Source organism: Morone saxatilis, unplaced genomic scaffold, assembly GCF_004916995.1.
Source record: "Morone saxatilis isolate NCDOM2014 unplaced genomic scaffold, NCSU_SB_2.0 Contig12, whole genome shotgun sequence".
NCBI lineage: Eukaryota > Metazoa > Chordata > Actinopteri > Moronidae > Morone > Morone saxatilis.
In genome coordinates, this window is record NW_023339674.1 from 17,052,749 (window position 1) to 17,079,166 (window position 26,418).

At 41.7% G+C, this 26,418-nt stretch overlaps 1 protein-coding gene across 1 annotated transcript in view; it reads left to right on the plus strand.

The window, feature by feature from the left end:
• The window catches only part of LOC118322361 (zinc finger protein GLIS1), a 70,780-nt gene that overhangs the window by 17,500 nt on the left and 26,862 nt on the right, over positions 1-26,418 (plus strand). Inside the window, exons 3-4 of the mRNA XM_035654023.1 lie at positions 10,119-10,311; positions 11,641-13,192. Coding sequence (XP_035509916.1) covers positions 10,119-10,311; positions 11,641-13,192 — 1,745 coding nt within the window. The remainder of the gene's footprint in view (positions 1-10,118; positions 10,312-11,640; positions 13,193-26,418) is intronic.

Consider the following 26,418-nt stretch of genomic DNA (forward strand, 5'->3'; position numbering starts at 1 on the left):
AGAGAGAGAGAGAGAGCGGATGAGATGGAAGGGCCACAGGTTGGGACTGAACCCAGCCGCTGCGGTAAGGACTCAGCCTTTGTATGCCGCCCCTTAATCACGTTTATCTTCACATACATAGATTTTGAAATATGAACGTAGCCAAACATCAAAATATGCAATTCCAGGTAATAATAAAAATAATCGTCATAAAAATCCAAACCACAAACTTTAAAAAATATACATGTACTTACAAACTTAACTTATTATTTATAGTCCATTTTGGCTTTTACAGATTGCAGTTTTTTACTTACCAGTATTTAGGAACTTTCAAAAATCCATTTTTGGTGTTTTACCTATGGCATTTCTTTATGCTATTTGCATTTAAAAAAACAAAAAAGAAGTAAAGTTGTGCCATTATATATAATTGAGAATAAAGACCGCATTACAAATGGCCGCTTTTTGACAAAAGTTATTTTCCTAACCCAGCCGTTCTCAACAGCACAGATTTATTGTGCTATTATAGAAATTTTGACAACTAGAGGGCCATGCTGATGTTTGACAAATGGATCGGATTTCACTACAGTTTGAGAGGGATGTCTGCTGTGTTTTGATATGACTCGAGCGGGCACACGGACAAACAGGCCTATTGTTTGGAAGGGGAGAACGCTGCTTCTGCACTAAATCGCCATATTTATTTTTTACAGCAGATTTATATACACTGGTTATGAATGTACACACACACACACATACACAGACAAGTAGACACACAGACAAAAACACAGGCACTCACAGTAACGTATCTTTCAAATAAACACTGATTTAAAATGTTTTAAAGCACTTTCTAACACTATTTATGTTTAGTTGTTGCAGGAAATAACTTGATTTTGTTGAGAAGTGTAACAGTCTCACCTTTAACACTTTCTCTGAGGGTGTGGTGCGTCGAGTGCTCGTCAGTCCTCTGGACTGGCTACATTACTCTGCCAGTATTTACTCCCGCCTCCCAAAAACAGAGCAGCCTCTTGTCTGGCTTTGAAGCACCTCCTGATCCCATGCCGAGGTTTCAGCACTGTTGGCCTGGCTCCGGAGCCGTGTTGTTCACCAGCCCCATAAAGGTGTCTGTCACTAAGCCAGACGTCCCTGTCGCGTCTGCCAGCCAAGTGCATCACGTCTTGTCAGTCTGCCGGTCTATCAAGTCAATCCACGGGCCTGACTGATGCTTTGTGCCTTTAAAATTATGTGGCTTTTTCAGTCAAATTATAGGATGTGGTTTGGCTGAGCGCTCCTTGTAAAACTTGTGATTGTCTGTGATTAATCCTGGCAGTGTACAGATTTGTGGGCAAAATCTTGTTATCATAGTGATCGTCAGAATAGAGTTGTGGCTACTAGTGGCTTTAAAGTGGTTTGTTGACTATGCACATTTTTGTTATATTAACAAATGTTCTAAAAGAGTTTGACTTAAAGATAGAGGATATGCTTATTTTTGTGATAATCAATCATTGCTGTGGTGTTTTTTGTACTGCCCTTCTCAGAGGTCAGTGTGCAAACAGTACTATGAGGTCTTTTTCTTGTATTTCCTGGTGATTAAGTCGAGGTTTCTGTATACCGAGGTCTGTTCTTTCTCTGTTCAGATATCATCATGTGGTTATCGTTGCTTATATTAATTACTCAGTTCTGTTGATTGTGATTATCTTGCTGTTTTAGTTGTTGGAAAAATAAACACATCACTTCCTGAGTATCAGATAATTATTTAAAGACCAGCTACTTGACTAGCTCACTTGGCTACTACTAGAGTTTAGAATAGAACATGTAAAAGAACTGCAAAATGGGGATTTATTTATGTGAAAACGTGCAAATAATACATCAACCTATACACTCAGTAGTGAGTTTATTAGGGTGACCTCTTAGTATAATTCAATAGAATTTAACAGCACCACAAACTACAGTACAGCCTCTAAAATGACCGTTTAGTCGAATTAACACAGTTTCAGCAAGAACTAAAAGTTACAACCTTCATGAACTTAGGAGGATTTATTGCAAGGCATAACTTTTACCTAGGTCATTTTAATAAACTGGCTACTTAATGTAGGTCTGTTATTTCTCCAGTTTTTACAACCATTGCACATTTTAAACACAGTTTTAACCAAAGGAGCTCAATATCCCAGAATGAAAAATGACAACAAAAAGATAAGGGTTCAAAATGTTATCAGCAACATTTATGTGTGTGCAAACACATGCAACAAAGCTGATAATGAGCTACATACTTTTTTTAGTCTTTCTCCCACTCACCTGTTGACAAGTTTGTTCTCATAAGGGATGGCCTGGAGGGCACAGCCTGTGACAAGGGGCTACCACCAGGTGGTGACATGCACAAATTTAAAGCTTTAATTATGTTAATCAGAAAGGACAGCAGAGAAAATGATTGGCTGTGAGGGGTTAGTAGGGAATGTGGGAAGTGATCAGGAATGACCACAACCATTCAGCGCATCTTCCTCAGTGTATTCAGTGTGAGTGTGTTTTGAGTGTGTGTATATGTGTGAGAGAGAAAGAGAGAGAAAGAGGGGTGTGTGTGTATGTGTGGATCTCACCCTCCTGTGCTTGGGTTTTGCCCTCTTTTTTAAGCCATGTGGTAAAGTGGTTGGTCTTTGGGACTCGGCAGACACCAAGCCTGGCACTAGGATTGGGTGGGTTGGGTAAATGGATGGGGTTTGGGATGGGAGGGTTGTTGGCTGCCAACTATTTGTTTGTGTTCATGACTGCGGTTAGCACTGCTCCATTTGAAGAGCCTGGTATTATGAGGACGCCTGCTTCCCACAACATGTGCCCTCTTCTCTAAAAGGCAGGAGAGCTAATCATTTACCGACCGCCGAATTCATCAGTACGACTTAAAACTTTGTAGCCACTTAGTGTGAACAAAACAGACGCATCCACAAAGAGGTTTGCTTGGACCATTGGGCTCGTAGCCGTTCTCAGTTGTTATATATGTTAATGACCTCTTTAATATTATTATTCTCTTGTTGCTGAAGTAAGATACTTTTGTGCTGTGCCCATAAATAGTAGAGGCTTGCAGCCACATGAGTCCCTCTTCTTCACTTTAGTATTTGACCTGCTGGAAGCTAATCTGAGGTTATTGTGTGACCAAGCTGACCATGAGAAAACGGGGAGGAACAAAGATACCTGGTTGGGAGCGGCTAAAATCAGCTAGAACAAATTGATTTTATCCTCATGAAAGTTCTCATGTCTGCTGGTACTGGTAATCCTGCTACGAAAACACTGACATTTCTGTGCTCCAACAGCAATTTAATAGAGTTTTTCTTCTTCCCTCGCTCCGCACCTGCTTTAAGAGGAGCTTTCTTCGTAGACATTGTTATTTTTCATTTACTTGTGCCCCCAGGTTTTTCAATCATACATCCATTACTAAGCAAACAAATAAGTTCCGGGCCTATGCCGCAGACACAAATATAGACATGAGTTATGAGATTCAGAGAGGCCGGGAAAGGCTTTGGACCCTAATACACAACATCTGCACCGGACAAGATGCACAACCAGAGCATCCCTCTACAAAGTCCTGCTGCCTGCTGTCGCACACTTGAATCTGTTGACCTGTCTCATGTTGAAAGAGGGTGAGGTGGAGATCGTTGGCGGGTGGGGGTGTAAGGGCAGACGGGAATAAAATGATCATTATTAACTGTTTAAGTGCTGAATGTTATGATTTATGGAGCCAAAGTGGGGCCAGTTGAGGTGTCACATCGGATTTCCAGAGGCATCTGTCTTGCGGTTTTGGCAGCTTGTTGTACCTTGGGTTCAGATGTTTGCATCACACTCCTGACATCCCGTTTCTCTCTCCAACAACCCCCCCTCCAAACAGCCTCCTCCTGCTTTAAGTACAGTACACCTCTGATCGGTCCCCTTTCCTCTCCTAAAACCATCTATCCATCTGAACATCTGCTTTTCATTGAGGCCTGCATGTCTCTGAAGACTTGAACGCATTAAACGCTGGCACAAGCACAGACTCACTCTGGCACTTAACACAACGCTTAGGTGACTTAAAAGGGAGAGGCGAGAATTATAGAAAATGAAGTGTCACAGAAATAAAAAATCGCCCCAGATTACCACCAATTACACTTAATAATGCTGTCCAGGCCATCTGCTGATCAGATGGTAGACTGGTTTTATCTGTGGCGAAATAATGATACCAAAGAGTATGCGAAGGAAGGAGATTCATTGAGGGAGACAGCGACACAGACTTTCAACTATGTGATGATGTGGTTTGATCTTTTCAATACTGTATAGACTGGAATGCTTTGTATGGTAATGCAGTCATAACTGCGTATCTTGGGATAATAGCCATGTTGTTTCAGAGGGGTTAAGTTCTGCAAGATTGGAGACATGTGTCTGCTCTGCTTTATTAGTCATTTATTAGTCACTGAGGTCAGGGGAGAGTTTTTAGCCAAGGCACAACACTGCTGAACTTGAACATGACTCTGATCATCAGCCCCTGAGGCAGCCTGAATAGGTGTACAATTATAGCGCACCCTAACTGGCTGTGATCCCCAATGTGAAATTCATCCAGTATGTGAAGCGTGTTAAACAATCAATGTAATCACAGTCACAGTGACCGCAACCTTCCACTAAAGAGTGAGTTGTGCCCTAATTATGAGAATTATCTAGTCTGCATTCATTCATTGTTCCTGTCTATTGTCTTATTTTTCAGCCTCCATGGTCACAGCGGCTACATTAATCAGCAGGAGAAGGATTAGAAAGCACTTTCCACTCACGATCATGAGGCATATGAGTTTTATGGCTTTGTGCGCCGTGTTCCCAAAGAATTTTGACAAGAAGGAAGCATGACAAATGGATGACATCAGAGGAGGCGTATTGCAGGGTGATTGGAACCTCGTTTCCCTCCACAAACTCAGCCAAAAAATAATCATACATGTCCCAAAACAAGTTCTCGAATAACCACGTTTATCCTTTTATAATTACACTCTTGTAGGAAGCATTAATTTTTGTATTCATGTGCAATGAAGTGTACAAACTGGCATACTGTTCCTTTATTTTAACTTCTCTTGTACCTCTCAGTGAGCTCCTCAATTTACCGTCATCCTGCAGTGATGCTCACAGATCTTTAATCATATAGAAGAGGAGAGGAGGCAGAGCGAGTGAATAGATACCATGTGATGACATTTATGGAACGGAAGACACCACTTTAGATGTAACATAGTATTATTAGACAGCATGTTATCAACATGAGTTGTTTCTTGTCCACAATCCATGTTCTAAGAGGGATTTTAATTTATTTTTTGAGGGTGGTGTTTTAAGAAGCAGATAACAATAGAGTCCTTATTTGTGCCTGCATCTTTAGTTGGCAATGCTAACATCAGTGGCTCTTTGTGAGGATGAGCCAGCACATCTGTATATGGTCTCTGTACTGAACACAACATTTGCCCCTGGTGCTTCTGGCACCGTCCTACCTCTTTCTTTCTCTGTCTTTCTTTCTGCCCCTGTGTCCCTGATCTCACGCCCTTACAGCGTCACTCCTAATTGGGTCTGAATGCTTGCAACTGTGTACATCAGAGCATCCTCCCACCCTGGTTGTTCTACGGTGGTCACACAATACTGAACTCTGTTTCCATAGGTAATCTGCAGAGATTAACTGTATGTATTGTGCCTGCAGATTGAGGTCCATTGATAGGTTCCACTTTTTCGCGTGAACAAACAAAAGTTGTATTTACATTCATTTTTTAAAACTGTATTGTTTTTACATCCATGGTTACTTGATAGGAGTTTTCTTTAACACCAACTGTTCATCAGTGGAATAGCATGAAACCAGTGGTAGGAATGTGTATCGTATCGTTTGTGCACGTGTATGATACTAACAAAACAGGGACCCACTCGTAAAAACAATTCTCCATAGCGTTACTAGTGGTCAATAACCACATGGTATGTTGAATTTTTGTTTGTTAATTATGTCAGTGGATTACACAGGGAGATATGTATTTTTCTTTAAAGTTTTCCCCAGAATGTAACATGGAAAAAATTCTAATACAGAGCCAAAGGAATGTAAAGTATGATGAACACACAGCTGGCTTACTCAGCAGACCACCCATAAACTCGGCACATTTAAAAGAAGAATGGTAATCTCTCTCTCTCTCTTTTTTCTCTCTCACGGTCTCTCCTTCATTCACATAAACACACACAAACACACAAATACTCTCTACGGTCTCTCTCTCTGTGTCTCTGTCTATCTCTCTCTCTTTCCCTCCCTCCCTTCCTGTCACTACTTCTGGATGGTCTTACGTTTCACCTCAGCCCCCGATGCTCTCTCTTGGCCTCCACCTCCTGATCAAACTAGGATCTAACACACAATGAAAAGTTCAACGCTAAATTACCATGGCACATTCAATATAAACTGAATTTACTGTTGGGTCCCATCCAAGCCACCATATGTTGAGAAGCCTGTTTCCCCAACCTGAGCATGACTGATTCTGTTAATGTAGCAAAGCTCTAAATCACTGGAGCGCTAACTTTCTGCAGCAGGGGGATCAGGACCTTTAACACTTATTTAACACTCTTTAATGTCCTGGAGACACTTAGAAGGTGTCTCTTGGATGAAGACACTTTAGTCCACTTGAGCTTTTGCAACACAATGCAACACCCGTCACATATATTTATTTTTTTTCGCCCTTTTTGGAAGTACTATTACCTGTTTGTAATTGAAAGAGTAAATTGAAGTCATGCAGGAAGAGTTTCAGTGACATACACTGTCTTTCTCCAAACTGGTTGATGACTGGGCCATAAATTGTCAGGCAAACTCCTAGATGCAATTAAAACACATGTGAAAGTGATATGCTCAGAGGAGGCAAAAAATCCAGAAAAAGTACTTCCTTGGAAAGAACATAACAAGAAAACATCTTACAAACAAATGTGACTTTAAAGCTGTTGTAGGTTGTTTTACATTGGTGGCTCCAAGTAGCAGCAAGAGCCATTTTGAAAATCCAGAAATTAATAATGATGCATTGTTACTCCTAATGGTTAATCTGTCCATTCTGGTCCTGGTTTGTGATTTACAGCAACTATAATCAATATTTTTATATTAACAATGGATCACATGACTGCTCACATGTGAAAGGAATCGCTCGTTGTGACATACCCACAGGTCATTATCACATCCGACTCTGCAGTTTCAGCTCTATAGCTCAGGGCAGTTATTTTAAGTGAAAAAGCTCTAAAACTGACTTCTGCTACTCGCCCAGCAGCAAACAGCAGGTAGACAAAGTTATTGACTAACTGAACATACTGGAGCATTTAGTCGCTAAAAAGTGAGATATTTCCCTCAGGAGTCAGTGACAGCTGACTGAGAGCTAAATGGAGAGTGGATACTGGATTTACATTCATCAGGTGGAAACTCCAAATGAATGCTAATGTTGCTATGAAGAAGAACTTTAAATATTATATTATATTAATAGTGTAAAAAAAAAGGTTATGAATCTGACTAGAAATTGGATTTTAGAAGTGGTTCTACAGACACATTTAGTGTATTTTGTGTCCAGTATTGAGGCTCAATAGAGAGCCCAGTACCAGTACATTTTACTTAAAAAACAATTGAGTATCAATATAGCTACAGAATATAGCAATGATTTTGGCCAGTGAAGACTCTTTCAAGTGATATTTCCGAATAAATCGTGCTGGATAACATTGGTTGTATTATCAGTCTGTTTTAGTAAAATACTTTGCAGACAGGTAATCAGTGGTCATGGATCATCTCTGTCCTCTCTCTGTTTCTAACTCATTTACATGGTGGACTCCATTCTGTATTGTGGAACAGAGTAATACACTTTGAAAGAGTATAGTCTCATAATTGTGGTTACATTTACCGGGCTGCCTGGCTTGGGTCTGTGTTTTATATGGTGGTGACTATGATATGTGTGTGTGAGAGAGAGCATGTGCATCCAGTCAAGGCCTCATTGACTGACTGCCAGTCCATCCAGGGCTTTATGATGATAATGTTTTTATTTGGTTGTTTGTGTTTTTGTGTGCATGCATACGGACAGTCAAGGCCTAATTAAAAGATCTCTGATGATGTTAGTCATCTCCATCCTGACTCATGTCACTTCTGGCCATCCTGATTGAATTACTCCTGACTCGAGGCAGGGAAACACTTGGCTTCACGTCAGCAGGCCTTGAAACTTTCATACAGAAAGTTGTACATGCTCGGCCAACAAGCAGTGAAAAAAGAAAAGAAGTAAAACAAAAAACACTGAACAATCCAGAATTTGGTAAACAGAACGATTTGTATTGCTTGAAAACAGACCAGAGCTGAAAGACATCTTGCCTTCTGTTAACGGCCTTGAGTGAAACCAGCGTTGTTCCTACGGTCCCCTGGCGATACTGGGCTGTTTGCATTGCTCGCTTTGCCTTTTCTCCACTTCTTTGTGTTTTTGCTGTGACCCGTGACAAGACAAATGCAAAGGAGATTAATGATACATCAGCTGTAGGCGGGATATGTGAAGAGATGTTCCTTAAACCGATGATAACATGGCTCACAAAGTTCCCTTGTTTTCTCTTGTCTTTTGTTCGTCCTTGTAACTTTTTTTCCCATATTCCAAAACACGTCCTCCTTTTCTCTCTTCTACTGTTTACTCTCCCTCTCCATCTGTTACTCATGTTGTAATATCTTTCTCCTTTGTTTGTCTTTTTTTCCCTTTTTCATCTGTAGCCCAAATCCTTATTTTTGCTGAATATTTCTCACACTATTTTGACATTTAGTTAATTTTTTGCCCTTTATATTCTGTGCATTCATTTCCTGTACCTTTTTATGTTTTCTCTCACATACAGGGTGTTTGGGTGACTTTATTAATAATAGCTCATGGTTTGTGATAACATTGTCAATAACATCATTAGGAGAAAATTGAATTTGAGAAATTGAGTTAGGAAATTTGGAACAGGGGATGCGTGGCCGCTTACACATCAGTGTGTGGGGATATCGGCTTACCCTTCACAAATATTTCCTCATACACCAAGGCCCTCTCTTCCCTCACTTTCATCTCTCTTTCCTATTTTTATGATGTTTTTCATTCATAAAGTCTTTGTTTCCTATCAGATATATATATATACATACATACATACATACATACATACATACATACATACATACATAAAATACATAAATTAATATGGCTTGTGCCTGAGGAATAAAAGACACTATAGTTGATTTTAAAAAGTAAATACATATGAAGAAATAGCAGATTTGAATTTAATAACAAATTAATTTCCCCATGCATTGTAATTCACAAAACAGGCAATATGCAGATATGAAACATTAGTTATGAATGATTATTCCACCACACCAACTTACTTTTTTTTGCATGTGAGCGCAAGAAAGTGCATGAAACCTTAAATCACAAAAGAGGAATTTTGAATGAGCGGTGAAACATCTTTAATAATAGAAAGTCCAAGCCCTTGGTGTAGCACTTCTAGATTAAATCACTAAGTACTTCCACCACAGTCTAATTGCAAAGTGTTTTTTCTAAAATTAATAATTCACCAATTAAATAAATAAAATGACTAAGAATTAAATCAATTAATGAGGTCACCATTTTCGCAAGATGATTGATTGCATAACATTAGAACAACTGATGATAAACTTAAAAGGACGGTATGTAATTTAAATTCTTGATTGATACAACGGTTACACTTTTACTGGCTGAATCATCCGGACACATTAATTTGAGTTAGTTTATTTTTCCAAAATGGACGCATCGCCATTTGGAATACAATTCCTCCATTACTCCAGCAATAATATTTGGTAATAAATCTCTCCAGCGTTATTCTTACTGTCACCAGTTGGATTTTGCCGAAGAGCTCTCCATATATCACAAGATACTACAGTTGTGGCAGCCAACTGCTATTCCTCAGGAGAATATATACTCTAATAGGGTTTCAACATGTCACTGATGGCATGGATCCCACTATGAACTGATTATTCTTCCAGGGTAGTTAGTAGATCACTTGGTCCAGTCTGCTTTAGCCAGTTTTTTAATTTGAGAGTGACACTGGGTCACTGCTCTTCTAACCAAAACAACACTCCTATCAAGGATTTAGCAAGTATAGTGATATTTCTCCTGCTTTCCTTTCAGTGAATGGGGCCTACTGCTCAGAGAAGAATGTAGACGCTGAGCTGGGTGACGCTGAGGGCGCTCTGATGCGATGTGGGCAGAGCTTGCCACTGCTGGTGGGGGGTCATTTAGGGGGGCTTTATACCCAGAGCCTCCCCTGCGACAGACCTACGGCTGACCTCCTTATGCAGGACGGCCCTCACCAAGACACCAGGTAAACTGTCGCTATCATTGCTGTTTTAAAATGGTTTTATTCCTGTTCGAGTTTTGAATGTTTCCTGTTGGATATTGAATTACTAACAATTTGCAGGTACAATGTGTTCTTCATTATCTTTGCTATTTTGAATCAGATGCATACATACAGTATGTAGCTGGAAAGCTTTACCTGCTCTCATAAAACATATCAAGTGGTCCAAGTACAACATTTATGTTACACTAATGTGATTCTTCTGTTGTGCAACTACTGTTCGTGAAGTTAGAAAGAATTTCCATTGAAGTTCTCTGTTGTGGGGTTTGTCCTTCTTCTTCCCCCTCCTCAATTCTTTCCCTCTATCCTTAGTCATCTGACCAAAAGTGCTTCTGGACAGACATTCACTCTTCTCATATTGTCTCTCAATATTTTCACTACAGCCAAACAGGAAATGGTGCTCCTGAATAGAAAGAGAGGGGGGGATCAAGTCTTTATTAACAACAACGATGACAAAGTCTGCCAGTGGCCTCTCTCCAATCCTAGCTAGCGTTAGCTCAGTTTTTCCCTAGCATGCTCAGGGGAAGGGACAAAGACAATTCCTTCATGAGACAGCCCGGAGAAAAGAGAGCTCTTCTCACATCACTCAGGGGCTTTGGACAAAATCCATAATGAGCCAACTGACAGGAATGATTATGTAGGAGATCACAGCAACGCATGGAGAAATCTGACCTGGGTTCCCCATTCAGCAGGGCAAAGATTCCCACCATAATACACAGTATTGTAAACGCTGACCCTTCATAGGCTGCAATTATGCCACCAAAACAGGTGACTCCCTATTTATCTCCAATGTTGGGTTGGGTTTAACCCCTTTGTGTCATCAAAGCCTGTCAGATGGACACACTAGCCAGTGGCCTCTCGGTCTCAGTCGCCATCCATCCCTCCCCCTCTGTCTATTCTTAGTCATAAATGCCCATTCATATCCTCTCACTACCAGAAGATTCTGTTTCATTTATTCATAAAAACACTTGGGATCATCAGCCGTGGATACTACCTGTTGTCCAACATCACCATATGTCACTGAAGCTTTAACATGGCCTCAACAGTGTTAATGTTTGTTCCAAGGTCCAAGGTCCCTTGCGATGAACGAGAGCCTTGGTTAAAATATTTTAGGTCAGTGGGACTTATTTAGGATGATTTCGATGTAAACTGAGATAATGATTGGAGGAGGAGGGGTAAGCATGAGGCTCTACTCTGACAGTGCTGCTGGTGGGAAGGATCAACCAGCCAGTATCTGTCATCAGCCTGTGAGCTAATAGCGCTCATATTCCCCTCTGTGTCTTTTTCTCCTTACAGATCCTCCTCTGGCTTCCAGAGGACCCTGCCGGGGGCCTCACCTGGGCTGTGCTGCGGCAGTGCCAACGGGGCTCACTCCTCTCTCCCTTACTCAATCAAACAGGAGAACACAATGGGCTACAAGATCTCCAACACAGGGTCCAGGGTCCACAGCACGTCTCAGGCCGGGTTTCAAAACTGTAGGGCAGGCCAAGTTTTGGGGTTGACAAGGGACGAGATAGTTGGAGCCCCGCACGTTAGCAACAACGGTAGTGGCGTGTGCACAGTGAACGGTGTAGGTAGTGCTGTGTCAGGGGACGCAGTGCAACCGTTTAATAATGAAGATGGCTCCTCCCCTCTGGCTTTGTCCCCAACTGGCTCCCGTCATTCAGCGCGGCTGCTCAGTGCTAGCAGTCTGAAGAGACGCTGCCTGTCCCTGGCCTCACAGTCCACCGCCGCTGCTGGCAGCATTGCTGCCACAGGTTCCCCATCAGCTACTGGCGCTGCTTCCGAGGAGATCAATATCACCGCCATCATCTGCTCCTCCTCCCAGATGTCGATGGTTGCTTGCGTCAACGGGTTCCGCACTAACCTTTCGCCCAACCACGCCAGCAGTGCCGGCTTCTCCTCCTCTTCCTCCTCCTCTTCTACATCCCCACCCTCTAACTCCTGCTCACGGGAAGCCCCCCAGAGGCCCCCACCACACGGCAGCCCCAAACAGGCCACGCTACAGGAAAGCTGTCAGCTGTCCTCACCTGCCACCTGCCTGCTGTCCCTTTCCTCCTCCTCCTCCTCCTCGTCCTCCTCTTCCGTGTCATCAGTGGAGCCGGAGCAGGGCCAGAGCCAGGGGCTGTGTGAGGAGCAGGGCTCCATGCTCCAGGGGCGTGGGGCTGGAGGAACAGCTGGGGGAGGTGTGGGAGGAGGAGGAGGAGGAGGAGGAGGCCCGGACGGGTTGGGGCTACTGATGAATGGGGCCCTGATGTCTGGGATGCTGCATTCGGGGCCTGAAGCTGGGGCTCTCCTGGACGGAGGCCAAAGATCTGCCCTCAAGCAGGAGCCCCTGGACGATTTTTCTCCCAGTGAAGAAGAACTCTTTCAGCACCACTATCATCATCACCATCACTTGAGTGGTCGTAGCGGGCACCTTCGCCACCCTCATCACCCCTCTCGCCCCGCTATGCCTCCGCCCTATCACCTGCACCAATACGTGGGGCCCAGCCCTGGGGGCCTGCTGCACCACCAGAGCCAGCAAACAGCACCACCCTCTTCCCTGGGACTCAAACAAACCTCTGGGGGCCCACCGGGGTCTCACACAGCCCCAGAGCGCGAAGAAATCGGAGGAGGAGCACTGGGCGATAAGCAAGTGTGTCGCTGGATTGACTGCAGTGCTGCTTACGAGCAGCAGGAGGAGCTTGTGAGGCACATTGAGAAAGTCCACATCGACCAGCGCAAAGGTGAGGACTTCACCTGTTTCTGGGCTGGCTGCATTCGCCGCTACAAGCCCTTCAACGCTCGCTACAAGCTGCTCATTCACATGAGAGTCCACTCCGGAGAGAAACCCAACAAGTGTATGGTGAGTCATCTTAATCCTGTAAGATTATCCACCCAGCACTGGCCAGACCCCAAAAAAACAGCGGTCAGTTATATACACAACACATACACCCAATATTGTTGAAAATCCCCTCATAGTCTTACTTTTAGTCATTTTTTCTTCTTTTCTTAAGTATTAGGTTGTATTTATTGATTTAATATGGGTCTAGTTTGTCCCATAATTGCAACCATCTGTTAAAAAAAATGTTTTTTTGTTTGAATTAAACACAAGCACAGAGCAATACAGTCCCTCAAGATGATTTTTCCTCAACAAGATACACATCCATTTTGTCCAAAAACAAGACTGGACTTGCTTCACTGCTGATTACTTTTCAACATAAACTGTTATTTTGTTTTGGTTGAGAAACAGTTATGATTGTAATTCCTGTATTTTTAGTGGAACATGTGTAAAAAAAAAAAAGAAGATATTTTTTTCCACTGAAGATGTGAGCTGCTGTATGAGCAGCACTACCATGTCAGTATAAATAGATTTGTGGTTGTATTCTTTACAGGTAAGGCTCCAATTGCACAAGTGAACACACTAATCAATGTCAAGCTGTCACTCCCCGGCGTCCCTTAGCAAATGGAAAAAGCCCTCCAACCTTAAGAATGATTTAGTCCAAATACACAATTAGTCCACAATTTGTGTAGGGCGAAGCCATGTTTATTTTCACGAGCACTCTGTTTTTTGAGAAGGGATTCAGATCATGAAAAGCCAACACATATGGTTAACATAACCAAACAATGCCTACACTTGATCCTTTTAAATGGGAGCTTTAAATGTTTAGCTGTCCCACAAGTATTAAGTGAATTGGCTTCATATCCAAGCCAAACATGAGGAGAAATGTAGTAGTCTGGAGAAGGGAGCCACAGAGGGATAGTCGGTAACATTTGCTAGTCTTGCTCAATTCACGGCTTCACCCAAAGCCCCTGTCAGAAGTGGTCCTCTTCAAGTTCAGGAACCCTTCCAAATCCTAATTATTGAAAAACTGAGTCTGCAATATTGCTACAGCACCTGTTTTATCTCAAGGCCTTTTTTTTCTTAAAAGAAAAACAAATCCAGAGCTTGTTTATTTTTCTAAATAATAGTGGCTTGTAAAATTAGCTGAGGTGAGGGTCTGTTAATAGAAAGTTGTGTTTTATGGCAGTTTTCTGTGGAGTTGGATAAGAAATTCATGTTGAATCTGACTGATTCTGATACTTGTTAGTGCACATCTGAGCTCGATGCTGTAGCCAAAAAGACACAAACTCAACTGTTGCTGCTGTTCTCCCTGCTTTGCGTCACTCCAGGGTATTAGTGTTTCTGCTTCCTTGGCTCAGCGTGAACGAAAAATTTGGAAGTAATTTGCTGCTTTGTACGTTCCCCAACTGTTAATTCTTTAGGAGTGTATCGTATTAAAGGCTTTCATTTGTCTTTTTTTTCGCAGTTGTTTTGCTCTTTGCAGCATTGTGCTGTTGTAGCTTTAGTTCAACAAGGACTAAAGTCACATTTTGGGTGACACACAGAAAACATACACTGAGTGAACATTTGTATGTGTGCGTACAGTATAGGTATATGCATGAATGCGTCATTGTGAAGCGGGTGTGTTTATGTGTGTTTTTTGGAGATGTTTACCATATGTGAGCACTGGAACAATTCGGCTCAGTGTGGACAAGCCACTGGACTCTGTCTGCGGACATGAAGCAGTGTGAAACTCCGCTACACACCCTAACCTCCCCATCGCCCTTATTTCAAGCACACACACACACACACACAAACAGCCATGCAGTAATGTGAAAATGGGGATATTGTTTCCATTGACTCTCTCTCACAATAGGAAGTATTGATTCCATGTACAGTACGTTGGGTTGTAACACTCGTACTTTTCCGACAGAAACATAAACAGAAATGTGAAATGTTTTCAAGCTTGAATCAACACGTCTAATCAGCGGAGATTGAATGTATGTTGATGTGGGACTTCAGCAGATAAACTTGGAGGGCCAGAGAAAATAAACGCGCTCTCTGTGTGTATTTGTAACCGTGTTTGTGTTTGCATATAGTCTATACGGATTTAAGTAAGTACTTATAGGATACCTAGTGTCTCTGTGTGTGTTTTAAAGAGCGTGCATGCTCATGTATTTTCGTTGTGTCCATCCCAAATCCTTTTTTTTTTTTTGTCTGAGCTTATGTGCTTTTTGGCCACTAGCACTGATGCTTCTTGTGTTTGTTGTGTTCATGCAATAGACAAAGGCATTCAAGAATTCAAGCAATTCGTAGCAGAGGAAGCAGATGAGACATTCTGTTTTAGGACCAAATGCTCTAGAAAAACCAGAGCTAATCCCTTTATTATCTTTCCAGCGGCAGATTCCAGCAGGCGGTCATGAAACAGGGCTCTCCTCACATCCAAACACAACACATCTCTCTCATTCTCCCTCTCCCTTTCCCTTTTTCTCTATACTGTCTGTCTCTATATATATATATACTGTATCTCTTTTTCTTCGTGCAGCTGCACAGCATTTGCTTCACGCTGCGTCTTGGCAGGAAAAAGTCATTATCACAATACACAAGTCGTACCCCGATCCCTGCATGGGCCTGTCACAGTCCGTACCTGGCTAATATTTTAAGAAATTACACCAAAAAAAAGAGTCAGTTCCTTCCATATGTAGATGGCTATTTCATGGCTCTTAAAAAGTTCTGCTACCTTTCAGAAAATATGCTTGGTTCCCTCTCCCCGCCAATTAAAGTCGGCCCTGGGCTGTTGTGTAGGGCAGGCAAGCGCTGAAGGACACACGGCGAAAAGGAAACAGCATAATCTCTTTGCAATATCCTGTTGTGTTTCATGCCTAATTCGCCTGTTGTTTTAGTTTATTACATTTTTTTCTCGTGTCTGCATAAAATATTAAAAATATATCCAGCAAGAGTAGCCCTGACATGGTCCCAGACTTTGATATTGTTCTGCTTTGTCAGAGGCCGGCCCAGCGGATTTGAAGCGTCTGTAGGCTGGACTGTGAGCTACGAAGGTCAGAAAATATCTCCCTAAACCATGGAAGCTCTGTGTGTGGAAAGGAAGGAGCGCTTACATGGCAGAGTGACTTCAGGCAGGAATACAGCCATGTGCACTTTATTTGGTTTCTTTGGCATAGTTATTTTTTTTTTTTTTGGTCATATTTTTTTGGTACTATTCAAAACAATAGTATGCTTTGAATGTTATTAGAGGAGGTTATGTTGTTGTGGGATAAAGGATTCAGTCGGCGGTTCAAGGCATGAAACCTGATTCAGTGGTTTTGTTACGCTACTGTCTTTACATTTCAAAATTAGAATCTTTTGGAAAGATGCAGTATTTTTAGAAATAAGACAGTTTTGGCTCAGATACAGTATAAGGCTTCATTTAACAATTTATTTTGCACCAGAGTGAGAAGACAAATTTATTATGGCATGCTTATTAAGTTTTATGTAAGTAAAGTGATCTTAATGGTGGTTTTCATTATGCATCATGCCTATGGTAGTTTGCAACATTACTATTTTTGTTATTCGATTAAAGGTCCTATTTTTTTCTCGCAAGGTTCATACCATTGAGATGATGTAACTGACAAATTATTGAAAAACAAAAGAAAATTCCTCCATAAAAGGGTAGATTCACATACTTTAGTGTTACTCATCTGTTAGAGCCACTTTCCCATTTCACAATGATAAAACACAGCCAGCATTAGCTGCTTAATGGGACACTGTCCAAACACATACACATGTGCACACACAGACAGACAAACACCAAAACACACACCCCTGACCACTCAGTCAAACCACTTGTTGAAGGAAAGTTGGATGTCGAAGCCCGCTGGAAAAAAGTGTAGATCATGGAATTTCCTCTTTTTTCACTGGTGTGAAACCAGCAAACATATATATTTAGATTTACTAGACTGATTTTTGGAGGAGAGTGGCAAAATCCCTCGGCAGCAGATGTTGAGACAGAACGCGGGCTAATGCCAAGATGGCGTGTGTTTTCAGGGGTAAATGGAGTCTTTTGTGAGCAATCAGCTCAGACGCAGGAGATGAAACAAGGAGTGCCATTAGCTAATTAAAACTGAGGTTCAGCACATGACCCGACTTTTCCTCTGAATGCCGCCTGAAACTGGAGCTGTCTGGGCACTGGGTGCGGGCGGCGAGTGACGTTGATATTAATGTGTTTGTACCCGTATGAGCCTCTGACACTCCGGCCTGTCTGGACAACTTAGAGCCCACAATCTCTGAGTCTAGTTTCTGAACTGCCAGGGCCCAAAACTACCTGTACTGAAGATGTATGGAGCTCGGTTCGCTTTCAGAAGATCCTAAACAGCACTTAGAGAGGCTGAGACATATATACATATAACTGCAAAATGTTGGCTTTTCAGGAACTAAGAAAACTTTTTTCTCATTCTTTTATTTCACAGTTGATAAAAAAATAAAAAATCTTTAACAACATGCAGACATTCAACCTGACGCAAGGGGCTCAGGCATGCATGGAACCCAAATTACCGACACAAAATATTGTGGATCAGCCACGCCAACTGGTTCTTCAGGCTATACACTCACTCCAGTGTATACTGGGAAAACAGAGGTCTGTGTATGGCTCATTTAAAGCAATCAGGGCCAATAGGCGAGAAAGGGCATTGATTCAGCATGTCAGGAGTAACTGCATGCTTAGGAAACAGAGCTCCTCAATCCTGTCAGGTTGGCACTAATGCAAAGACCTAATCAGGCCAAATAAAGCCCTGGCGGAGATCAACTTATAGCACTTTATCTGAGGGTCTCAAACCTCTGCTACCCATTAAATCATTTTCTGAATTAACTTTGTCAGTTCTTCCCCAGGCAGTGGAGTTCACCAGGTAGCTAGATAGTCTAATTTCTTTCTACAAACCCATAATCCCGTCCAGTGGTTACCCTCTGCCTTTTCGTCAGGTCTGCTGTGCCGCTTGGCAGTCCGACCGTCATGCCAATAGTAACCCAACACTGTCCACATGTGACATTTGTATGATGAAACTGCTGGCAGAAGGGTTCTTGAACTGATGTTTTGGCAAACGAATGAAAGCCCTGGATAGATGGATCTTGCTTGTTTTCCTTATTGAGCGGGCCAGGCCAACTTCTTGTCAGGCCCAAAAAAGTCTTGCAGTCAATCTTTTGCAGTAATCTGGACCAGTACTCCTCTACCCCTCCTCCCCTTTTCCCCGCTCTTTCTCTCCTACTATCTATCATTTAGATCTGAATTTAACGCTGCTTTGATGCACTCAACACTTACTGCACATACGCAACCACAACATACGCCTCACTATCCCTTTTGGATCTTTTTTGTTTAGCCTGAAACACTCATGTAACAACTAATCTAACGGTCTATTTGTTTTGTCGTTGGCATTAAATATAGAATGTTGACAGAATTATTCCATGATGCTTGTAGAACATATGTTTAATATTTTCGCTGTTTATTGATTATTAAGTATTATTTTCATATTAACATTAAACCTGTGGGATATTTTATGTTTTATAGATAAATTAAGAGTGGCCTTTTTCACAAATAGTATTTATATATACAATCATAATATTGGCCTGAAAGGCAAAAGTTAAAGGCAAGTTAAGAATAATAAGTTATGTATTTCATATATTTATTCTAAATGCAGACATTCAATTCTTTTAAGTGTTTAAGTGAAGTTAAGTTTTGTTTCTTTTAAGATTTAAAACTTTTACATTTGAAAATTTGTAAAATTTTTTTACTCAGTGTTAAAGTTTTCTCATTGCTCTCTCTTTCTCAGTCTTTATTATGCACGCAAGTATGTCAACAGTTGTGTTCTAATTCCATGCTAATTTTTACAGCTGACAAAGGATAAGATTTCCTGTAGGTATGAAATGGTCAACTATGTTGATTTCTTGAATAGTTAAGTCTTGCTCAGTCAAGAAATGCCAACTTGTTTCCAAAAAAGTGTCACAAATTGGCGTGTCTGAAACTGCAGGTGTGGAGCTGTTGGTTCACAGGTTCTACAACTGGATTATAATCATAAATCACAAAAACACTGTTCGCATTTTCACTTTTAGCCTTGTAAATTTAGCTGGGATCGAGCCACCAAATAAACTGTCAGGCAGAGCTTAAGGGAGAGAAACTAAAACTTTTACAGCATATGTGCAGCTCTCATTGGAGTGACTGTGCTGTCATGTTTTGATTCCTCATCCATGGTTTAAAACATACGTGACTGGGATGAGGAGATGGTGTAACCTTCCATCATTTGGGATGGCTGTACATTTTTCTCACTGTGGTTGCATTTGAGTAATTATTGCTTTTAGAGCTACAGCCAACAATCAATATAATATGCTAAAACATGAACAATATAAGCAGTGAATATTGTGCACTCCTGCAATGAACTCAAGCAAAGGTCAAACAGCTACAGCTACCTTGCTTTCAACCTCATCACCAGGTATCAAAGCATGCAGGATTCACTACATGTGTTACACTAATTGCATTTGTCTGGAATGCAATATTTTGAGTTTCCCCATTTCCTCTGCATTTAATCACGCTCTGGTATCGGAAACCTGAAGACCCAGAGCTGCGGCTGGTTATACATTGCACAGAGATTGTGTCATAATTGTGTCCCATCCAAAACCTTAATCAATTTAACCTCTCTACTGAGCCAGATCAGTTTACTAATACATCAGATAGATAGCTTGGGTGTGTGTGCAGGGTCTTTGTCATGTTCAGGGGGCTGTTGCAGGGATGCAAACCCTGTTCATGCAGCACAGAGTAGGAGGATGGCCATGAGCTTTTTTTGACTTTATTGTAGACTCTTAAAATCTCCCTCGGTTGTTAGTGCTCAATAGCTGTGTTTTTTGGCTGTGTACCGTCATGGATCATGTGCATTGTGGAGGCGTACTTAACCGTTTCTTTGCTACACTCAAACAGATAATTATAGCCAAAGTATGTTTGTGGCATTTTCTGGGGGAAAAAAACATAACAGGTCCTTTCTCCTCTGAGGCTACCATCCTCTCCCACTCCTCACATTCACACACTGGCCTCGTTTTGTACCCAGGCACAATTTGTGCCGCAGCAGCCACTCCGCAAACATACCCAACCAAACCGGTCAGTTGGTGTGTGTGTGTTGAACAGACGTAAATCTCTTGGAGCATCCAGATGTTTGTTTTTGTTTTTCGCTGACTTGTCTGTGTGGCAGAGGGCACCGCATAGAACCGGGTCCAGAGCAACATCTACCCCCGACCCGCCTTCACACTGCCCACCAAACAAGCAAACAAGAAGGACATTTATACACACCGGGACCACTTCTGTCTCAGGGCCACGCCACAACCCCAGGACGACAGTATCCCTCCACCCTGCCAGACCCACACAGCAGACTAGGCTAGACCTGCAGCTAATATATATGAGAAACTGAGTTGCTACCGTGCAAAATAAACACTAAGAGAAGTATGGATAAATTATGTAGCGAAAGACGTGTTTACATTAAGGGTGTCAAGTTTAAATTATGCACTGTGGTGTTCTGTGGTTAGAGTGCCGGGTTTAATTTGAATGTTTGAGCAAAGAAGTGAAGGCTGGAAGAAACGGAGCCAGACAGGCAATTCAGCTCCACTGATGTCATCCCATACAACGACATTTATGCCAAGAATTCATCACAAGGCATTATGCATGACAAGTGATTTGGTATGCACTGAATGCAGACCTGACAGCATTCTTGAAGCATTAGCAAAGCCGTTGCATACACAACTCAAGTGTTTGTTACAGGTCGACCAAGCTTTCCAACCTGAGACTTTCGTGTGTTTACACTGTTGAGACCTTCAGTGTTTTTTCAAATGCCCGACAGAGAGCAAAAGTGTGAAGAGAGATCCAAATGGAAAGATCCAAGTAGACTATTGAGGCATGGGTTGTGGTGTTAAATGGCACATATCAAAACAGTGAGCTTTTACCAAAACCACATCTACTGTAATGATTGATAATGAAAGAGAGGGGGGAAATTAGAGAGAGAAAGAGAGACAGTACCGAAACTCTTTTGCAGTGGGACAAATAAGGACACGATACACACAATGATCCAATTTGTTATTACCCTATTTTATGATTGTGTGACCCAGCTGAACTGGCACTACAGAGACTGATATTTAAGCTTGGATTTACCTCTCCCCCAAAGAGTTTTACACCCCAGTGATCTCTAACTGTCTCCAGAAAGAAGCCCTCTCGCTTTCTGTTCACTTCTAAAAACATCTGTTTCACATTCAGTCGGTTCAGCTTTGGAATTAGTTTAACATCGATGTAAAAAGGTTTATGCGGGGTTTAGAACCAGATTGGTTTAGTTATTTGGGCAAAATTACAGTAGAAGTAAGAAGCCTATAAGTCAGAGCATATCCTTTTGTTTTTCCTCTGTTCTTCCAGCTTCTCATAACAGCAATCTTTCTTACTGTGTCACGTAGCAGCTGTCATTTAGATCGTGCTGCATCCTTGTCAGGGGCAAGACAAACAAAACATCAGTATCACCAGTATGCCAATTTCATTTTGAAAGGAATAAAGCCAAGACATTTAGATTAGGTCATGCATGATTTAAAGTACAGCCAGGAAACACGTATTGTATGTGGGAAAAATAGTGTATTATAATGTGCCTGTACTTCAACTGGCAAATTGTGTGAGGCCAGTGAGTACCAGGCTGGGACTATTACGGCTAACATAAATATATGTCTGATGAGAGATTTTAAGGAAATATTCCATAAATATGAAAACGTTTACCAAAGAATACCAGTGAATAGTGGAACCTCAAGATATTTGCCATTGGCGGGTTGCTGGAGTCCATCGTAATTGCGCAGGAATGGGGAGTGGTGTTGTACTCAAATAAATGTGTTTTCCTATAGAACAGTGGGCACAGAGATGTTAGTGTGTGTGCCTGAATTATTGAATATGACTAGAGGACTATATACTGAAATGTGGTGAATTGATTTATTGAAATGTGAATGAATGGTGATGTGCTAGCTGAGAACGTTTGAGCTGTGATTTGACTTGACACGCTGAATGTCTAGCGCAGTCTGATATATTGCAACCAGCCGTATCCACATAAATGGAAACTGGACCCTGAAACCCACAGAGAGCAGAAAAGAACGTAACCTTGGCATGCTGAGGAGTGAACAAATGTAGGGGCACCGTGGCATCTCAGTTGCACCACATTTCTTGGGCAGCTGCTTTTTTACCCAGAGGGCTTTGTGGTCTGGTCCCCCTCCAGAAGGTTGCATAAACGCACTCTCTTCCCCTTACACCCTGCTTGAGTTCCTGGGCTGGTGTTGATCACAATGCCATGTTGACCTATTGTTTAATTTTTCTGGCATGTTTTCTGTCTGAGTACTATAGTGCCTCTGGCATCAAGGTATTTGACTTGGCCACTCGCTGGACTTCTGCAGTGTTTATTTGTTGTCACGTCAGAGTTATAGAGTCGCACAGTGTATGCTACAGTAGGCGTTAGCCTTTAGACAGCTGTGTCAACTCTTGCCTTGTGTGGGCAACGAATGGTTTGCCAAAAAGGGAGAGGGGCTTTTATTTCTTTACCTAACAAGTCTCTAAGATACAGGAACACTGTGACTTCAACTTCGGCATTCAATATATCAGGTTGTCACACAAGAATTTAAAGCCAGTAGGCAAGAATGACAAATACATTCACCTTACGAAATCACAAAGTGGGAATGCAGTGCAGAGAAAAATGCCCCTATTTGCATTTAATAGAAAATACAATTATGCTGTTGGGTATATTAGCATGAAATATTCTCTGACCACAGAAAGAAGTCATACTTAAAAAATAAATACACCCTAAAATACTTCCACCCTGTTTCCACACTGTAATCAACTATTTTGGTTTTCTGGATTGATGTTGTGGTTTAGGGGTGGATTTTTTTTTCTTTCTAAAGAATAAATGGTTAATGTCAGGAGTTGTTGTCAGAACAAGGGCATCTTTCCAGACCTGTGGCAATGTCCAAAGATGCCAGTTTCTCCATTACCAGCAGCCTCAATAGACCAAAATGAAATGCAATCACAAGACATGTTGCATTTTGAGCAAGTAAAGTGACACATTCTCTTTTTTGGGGGGTAATTTTCTCTCCGGGAAATAAAGGAAATTACAGCATAAGTAGACAAGGCAGGTTAAAATAAAAAGAGAGAGAAAAAGAGCTTTTTTCTCTCTTGCGATTTAGAGCTGACAGCATGTAAAGCTTCAAAAACATTTTTACGAGTAAAAGAGGTACAGCTATGGAGGAAAAGTCAAATGAATGCTCAAATACAAAAGTCACAATGCCAGACAGACTGAGGGATTGGAGGAAGGAGAAAATGATAGATGATAGGGATGATCCAATAAAAAGATCACTTCAGAGCACAGGACAATCATCGTGTTGGATTATACAGTATTTGTCTAATAGTCTAACAAAAGAGCGATAATGTGGATCAATTAAACATAACGTCACTGTCATTACTGGCTGTTGCTGAATTGGTGTCTATCATCCCCGAGTAGCACTGATATAAAATGGAGTCACGGAGCACGGTGTAGGCATATAACACCCCATTGTAGGGCTGGAGCGAGAGGAGCTTATTGGCCAAAGGGGGTAAAAGAGAGAAGAGAGAGACGGAGAGAGAAAGCGAGAATGAGAATAGAGGCAGGTGTGAGTGAAAGGTGCTGGACAGATTGAAGCTTGGGTGTCAGAGGACGCCGTAGCTCATGGGCCCGTCAAACAGGATCCTGCATTGACTGCCAGTAACATCAGTCCAGGCGCCGGCTCGGAACACAGATCATGTTTAGGATTTTCATTGCATAACCCCCAGTCTGTCTTTTTCATGACGGGTTCGGATTTCGTGAATGGGTTTATAATTAATGTCTTGATGGTTACTAATGGCTGTGGCACTGGAAGCTTTGTATTGCACTCTAATTAGCCATTATAAATGGTTAGGATTGGTAGTGAGAATAAACACGCTGTCTCGAGACAAAGTGGGATGGCTCTTTTAGAAGCCTTTCACTGAATGAGAGGTCACAGGATCATGTGTCTCCTCTCTATAGTGAACACCCCAAATCCCTCTCATATCCAGTGGTTATTGAGCCAATATTCAACTGTACAATAAGTCTGTCTCATCTTTCAGTCTTTCTGTTTTAAGAACAGTATCAAGTACTTGCACTGTTGCATAGGAACATAACAAGCCCCTTTCAGATGTGCACTCAACACTGTAAATGTGATGGCAGTTTAAATGTTGGTTTCACGTTTGAATAACTGCTCTTGTCACTTTTCTTTAAAGGGCATGACAGCAGTCTTGTCAGACCCATTAACATTGCCGTAACACTTACAACACAACTCAAGTCTAACATAAATATCATCGCATTTTCGAAAATACTGTTGTAAATGTGTCATTTAATAATAATTTCCTATGCTCCGGGAAATAAAATCACTTGAATAAACGTGAAATTGTGTCAATAAGCCAATTTTACGTTGTCACAGTAAATAAGCAATGAGAAATTTGTTTTCATAGGGGTTTTTCCCCCTCTGTGGTGCAGGGATAAAGACAAAAGAACCCTTGTTAAATCATATTAATCAGCCAAGGATGTGCTTTATATACATACAGACAGACCTACATGTGAACAAGTTGGAAATAAATGAGAAACATGCTATAGGACTGTATAAACTAAACAGCTGAATTCTATATGTCATACCTAGTTAATGATGAAATTCATGCATACATTTATCTGGAGGATCTCAGGGCAGCTAGTAAAAAGTAAAAGAGGCTTTGCACTCCTAGCGCACACCAGGGGCCGAATATCATGCAAACACTACAGCTCTGTCCATAACAGTCCTGTCATGTTTGAATACAGCCAATACAGAACATTGTTGTAAGAAGACCTACAGTATGTGTTCAAACGCCAAAAAACTATTGTTTGAACAGATAGATGAAGCCAGCAATGTGACAGATTTTATGTCTGGCTTAAGAGCATTAGTTGTGCAATCTTCTGTTGTAGTTCTGGTTTCGTTGCGTCCAAACGTTGTCCTCTCTCACTGAGGAGCATTGATATGGAAGCAATCATAAATATGATCCAATGTTTGTTAGAAGTGGAGTCTGTTTCAAAGGGAGATGTACAACTGACCTGTGTTTATGCAGTTGAGTGTTAAGTACGTCTGTGTGAAAGTGATTTCTTGACACCCTGAGCCTTTGCCCAGAAGGAAAATTTAATATGCTGGGGCAACAAAGAAATCAAGCTGGAAGCCGGTTTGGTTCCCTTCTAACACTGCATGGTAACACACAAGACATATCCTCTTCCCCGTCAGTCCGCTTTATCTCTTTGAGAACGTGACCCTGTTTTCCTTTTTCGCTCAACCTGGTGAACCGGTAAACCCCAGGCTGCCCGGTTAAAGAGGAAATCACATCTTAGCTCTCTAATCTGATGCAGGGCTGCAGAGCTGGTAGACATTTGAATGAAGGCCCCTGAATCACAGCAGGTTAAGTGCTTCCATGAAACCTCACTATGTTGTTGTTCAGCCAGGCTCACACTGTGCCAGGCCTCCACTGCAGGAACAGGGGTTCAGATCCATCACTACACTTCCTCCTCAATCTCTAGCAAACAGTCTGCGAGAGGAACAAAACAGCTGGGCCGGCTCATTATGTGAGCAGCCTCATTTAGTCATCATAGGAATGCTTCCTGTTGTGCCATCCACATAGTTTTTAATCTGCCCCCCAAACTATTCAGGCATGAGTGCAAAATGGCTGTTAAGAACAATTTCTTTAGTCATTTACATGACTACTTCCTCCCACCAATTTATCGGCTGAGCTCTGTTCATTCGCATCTGGACAACACACTCCCTCTCTTTAAGTCATTTACTGTGTGTACTCATATCTCACCATTCATAAATCAAAGCTTCCCAAAATTAGGCAAAGTGCAGGAGATGGGGGAGAAAAAGATGCTTCATGGAAAAACAAAGCAAGTATGTGTGAATTCATTTGTCTCCTGCGCTGAGAAAAAGAAAAAAATGAGTCCACTGTTATCTTCGATCCAAATGAAAGCCCTACTCACAACAGATGAGGCTGGCTGCTAAAAGGGTCCCGCTACGCAGTGGAAATGATATATGTAAACTATGTAATGCGAATGTTTTAGCAAAGCTGTGTTTAATTTTGTATCCTGACGAAGCGCATGAGAAACCTGCCTCTCCTTAGCTGTCTCGTTGAATCATATGGATATAATTTCATCCATTTACGTTTTTCTGCT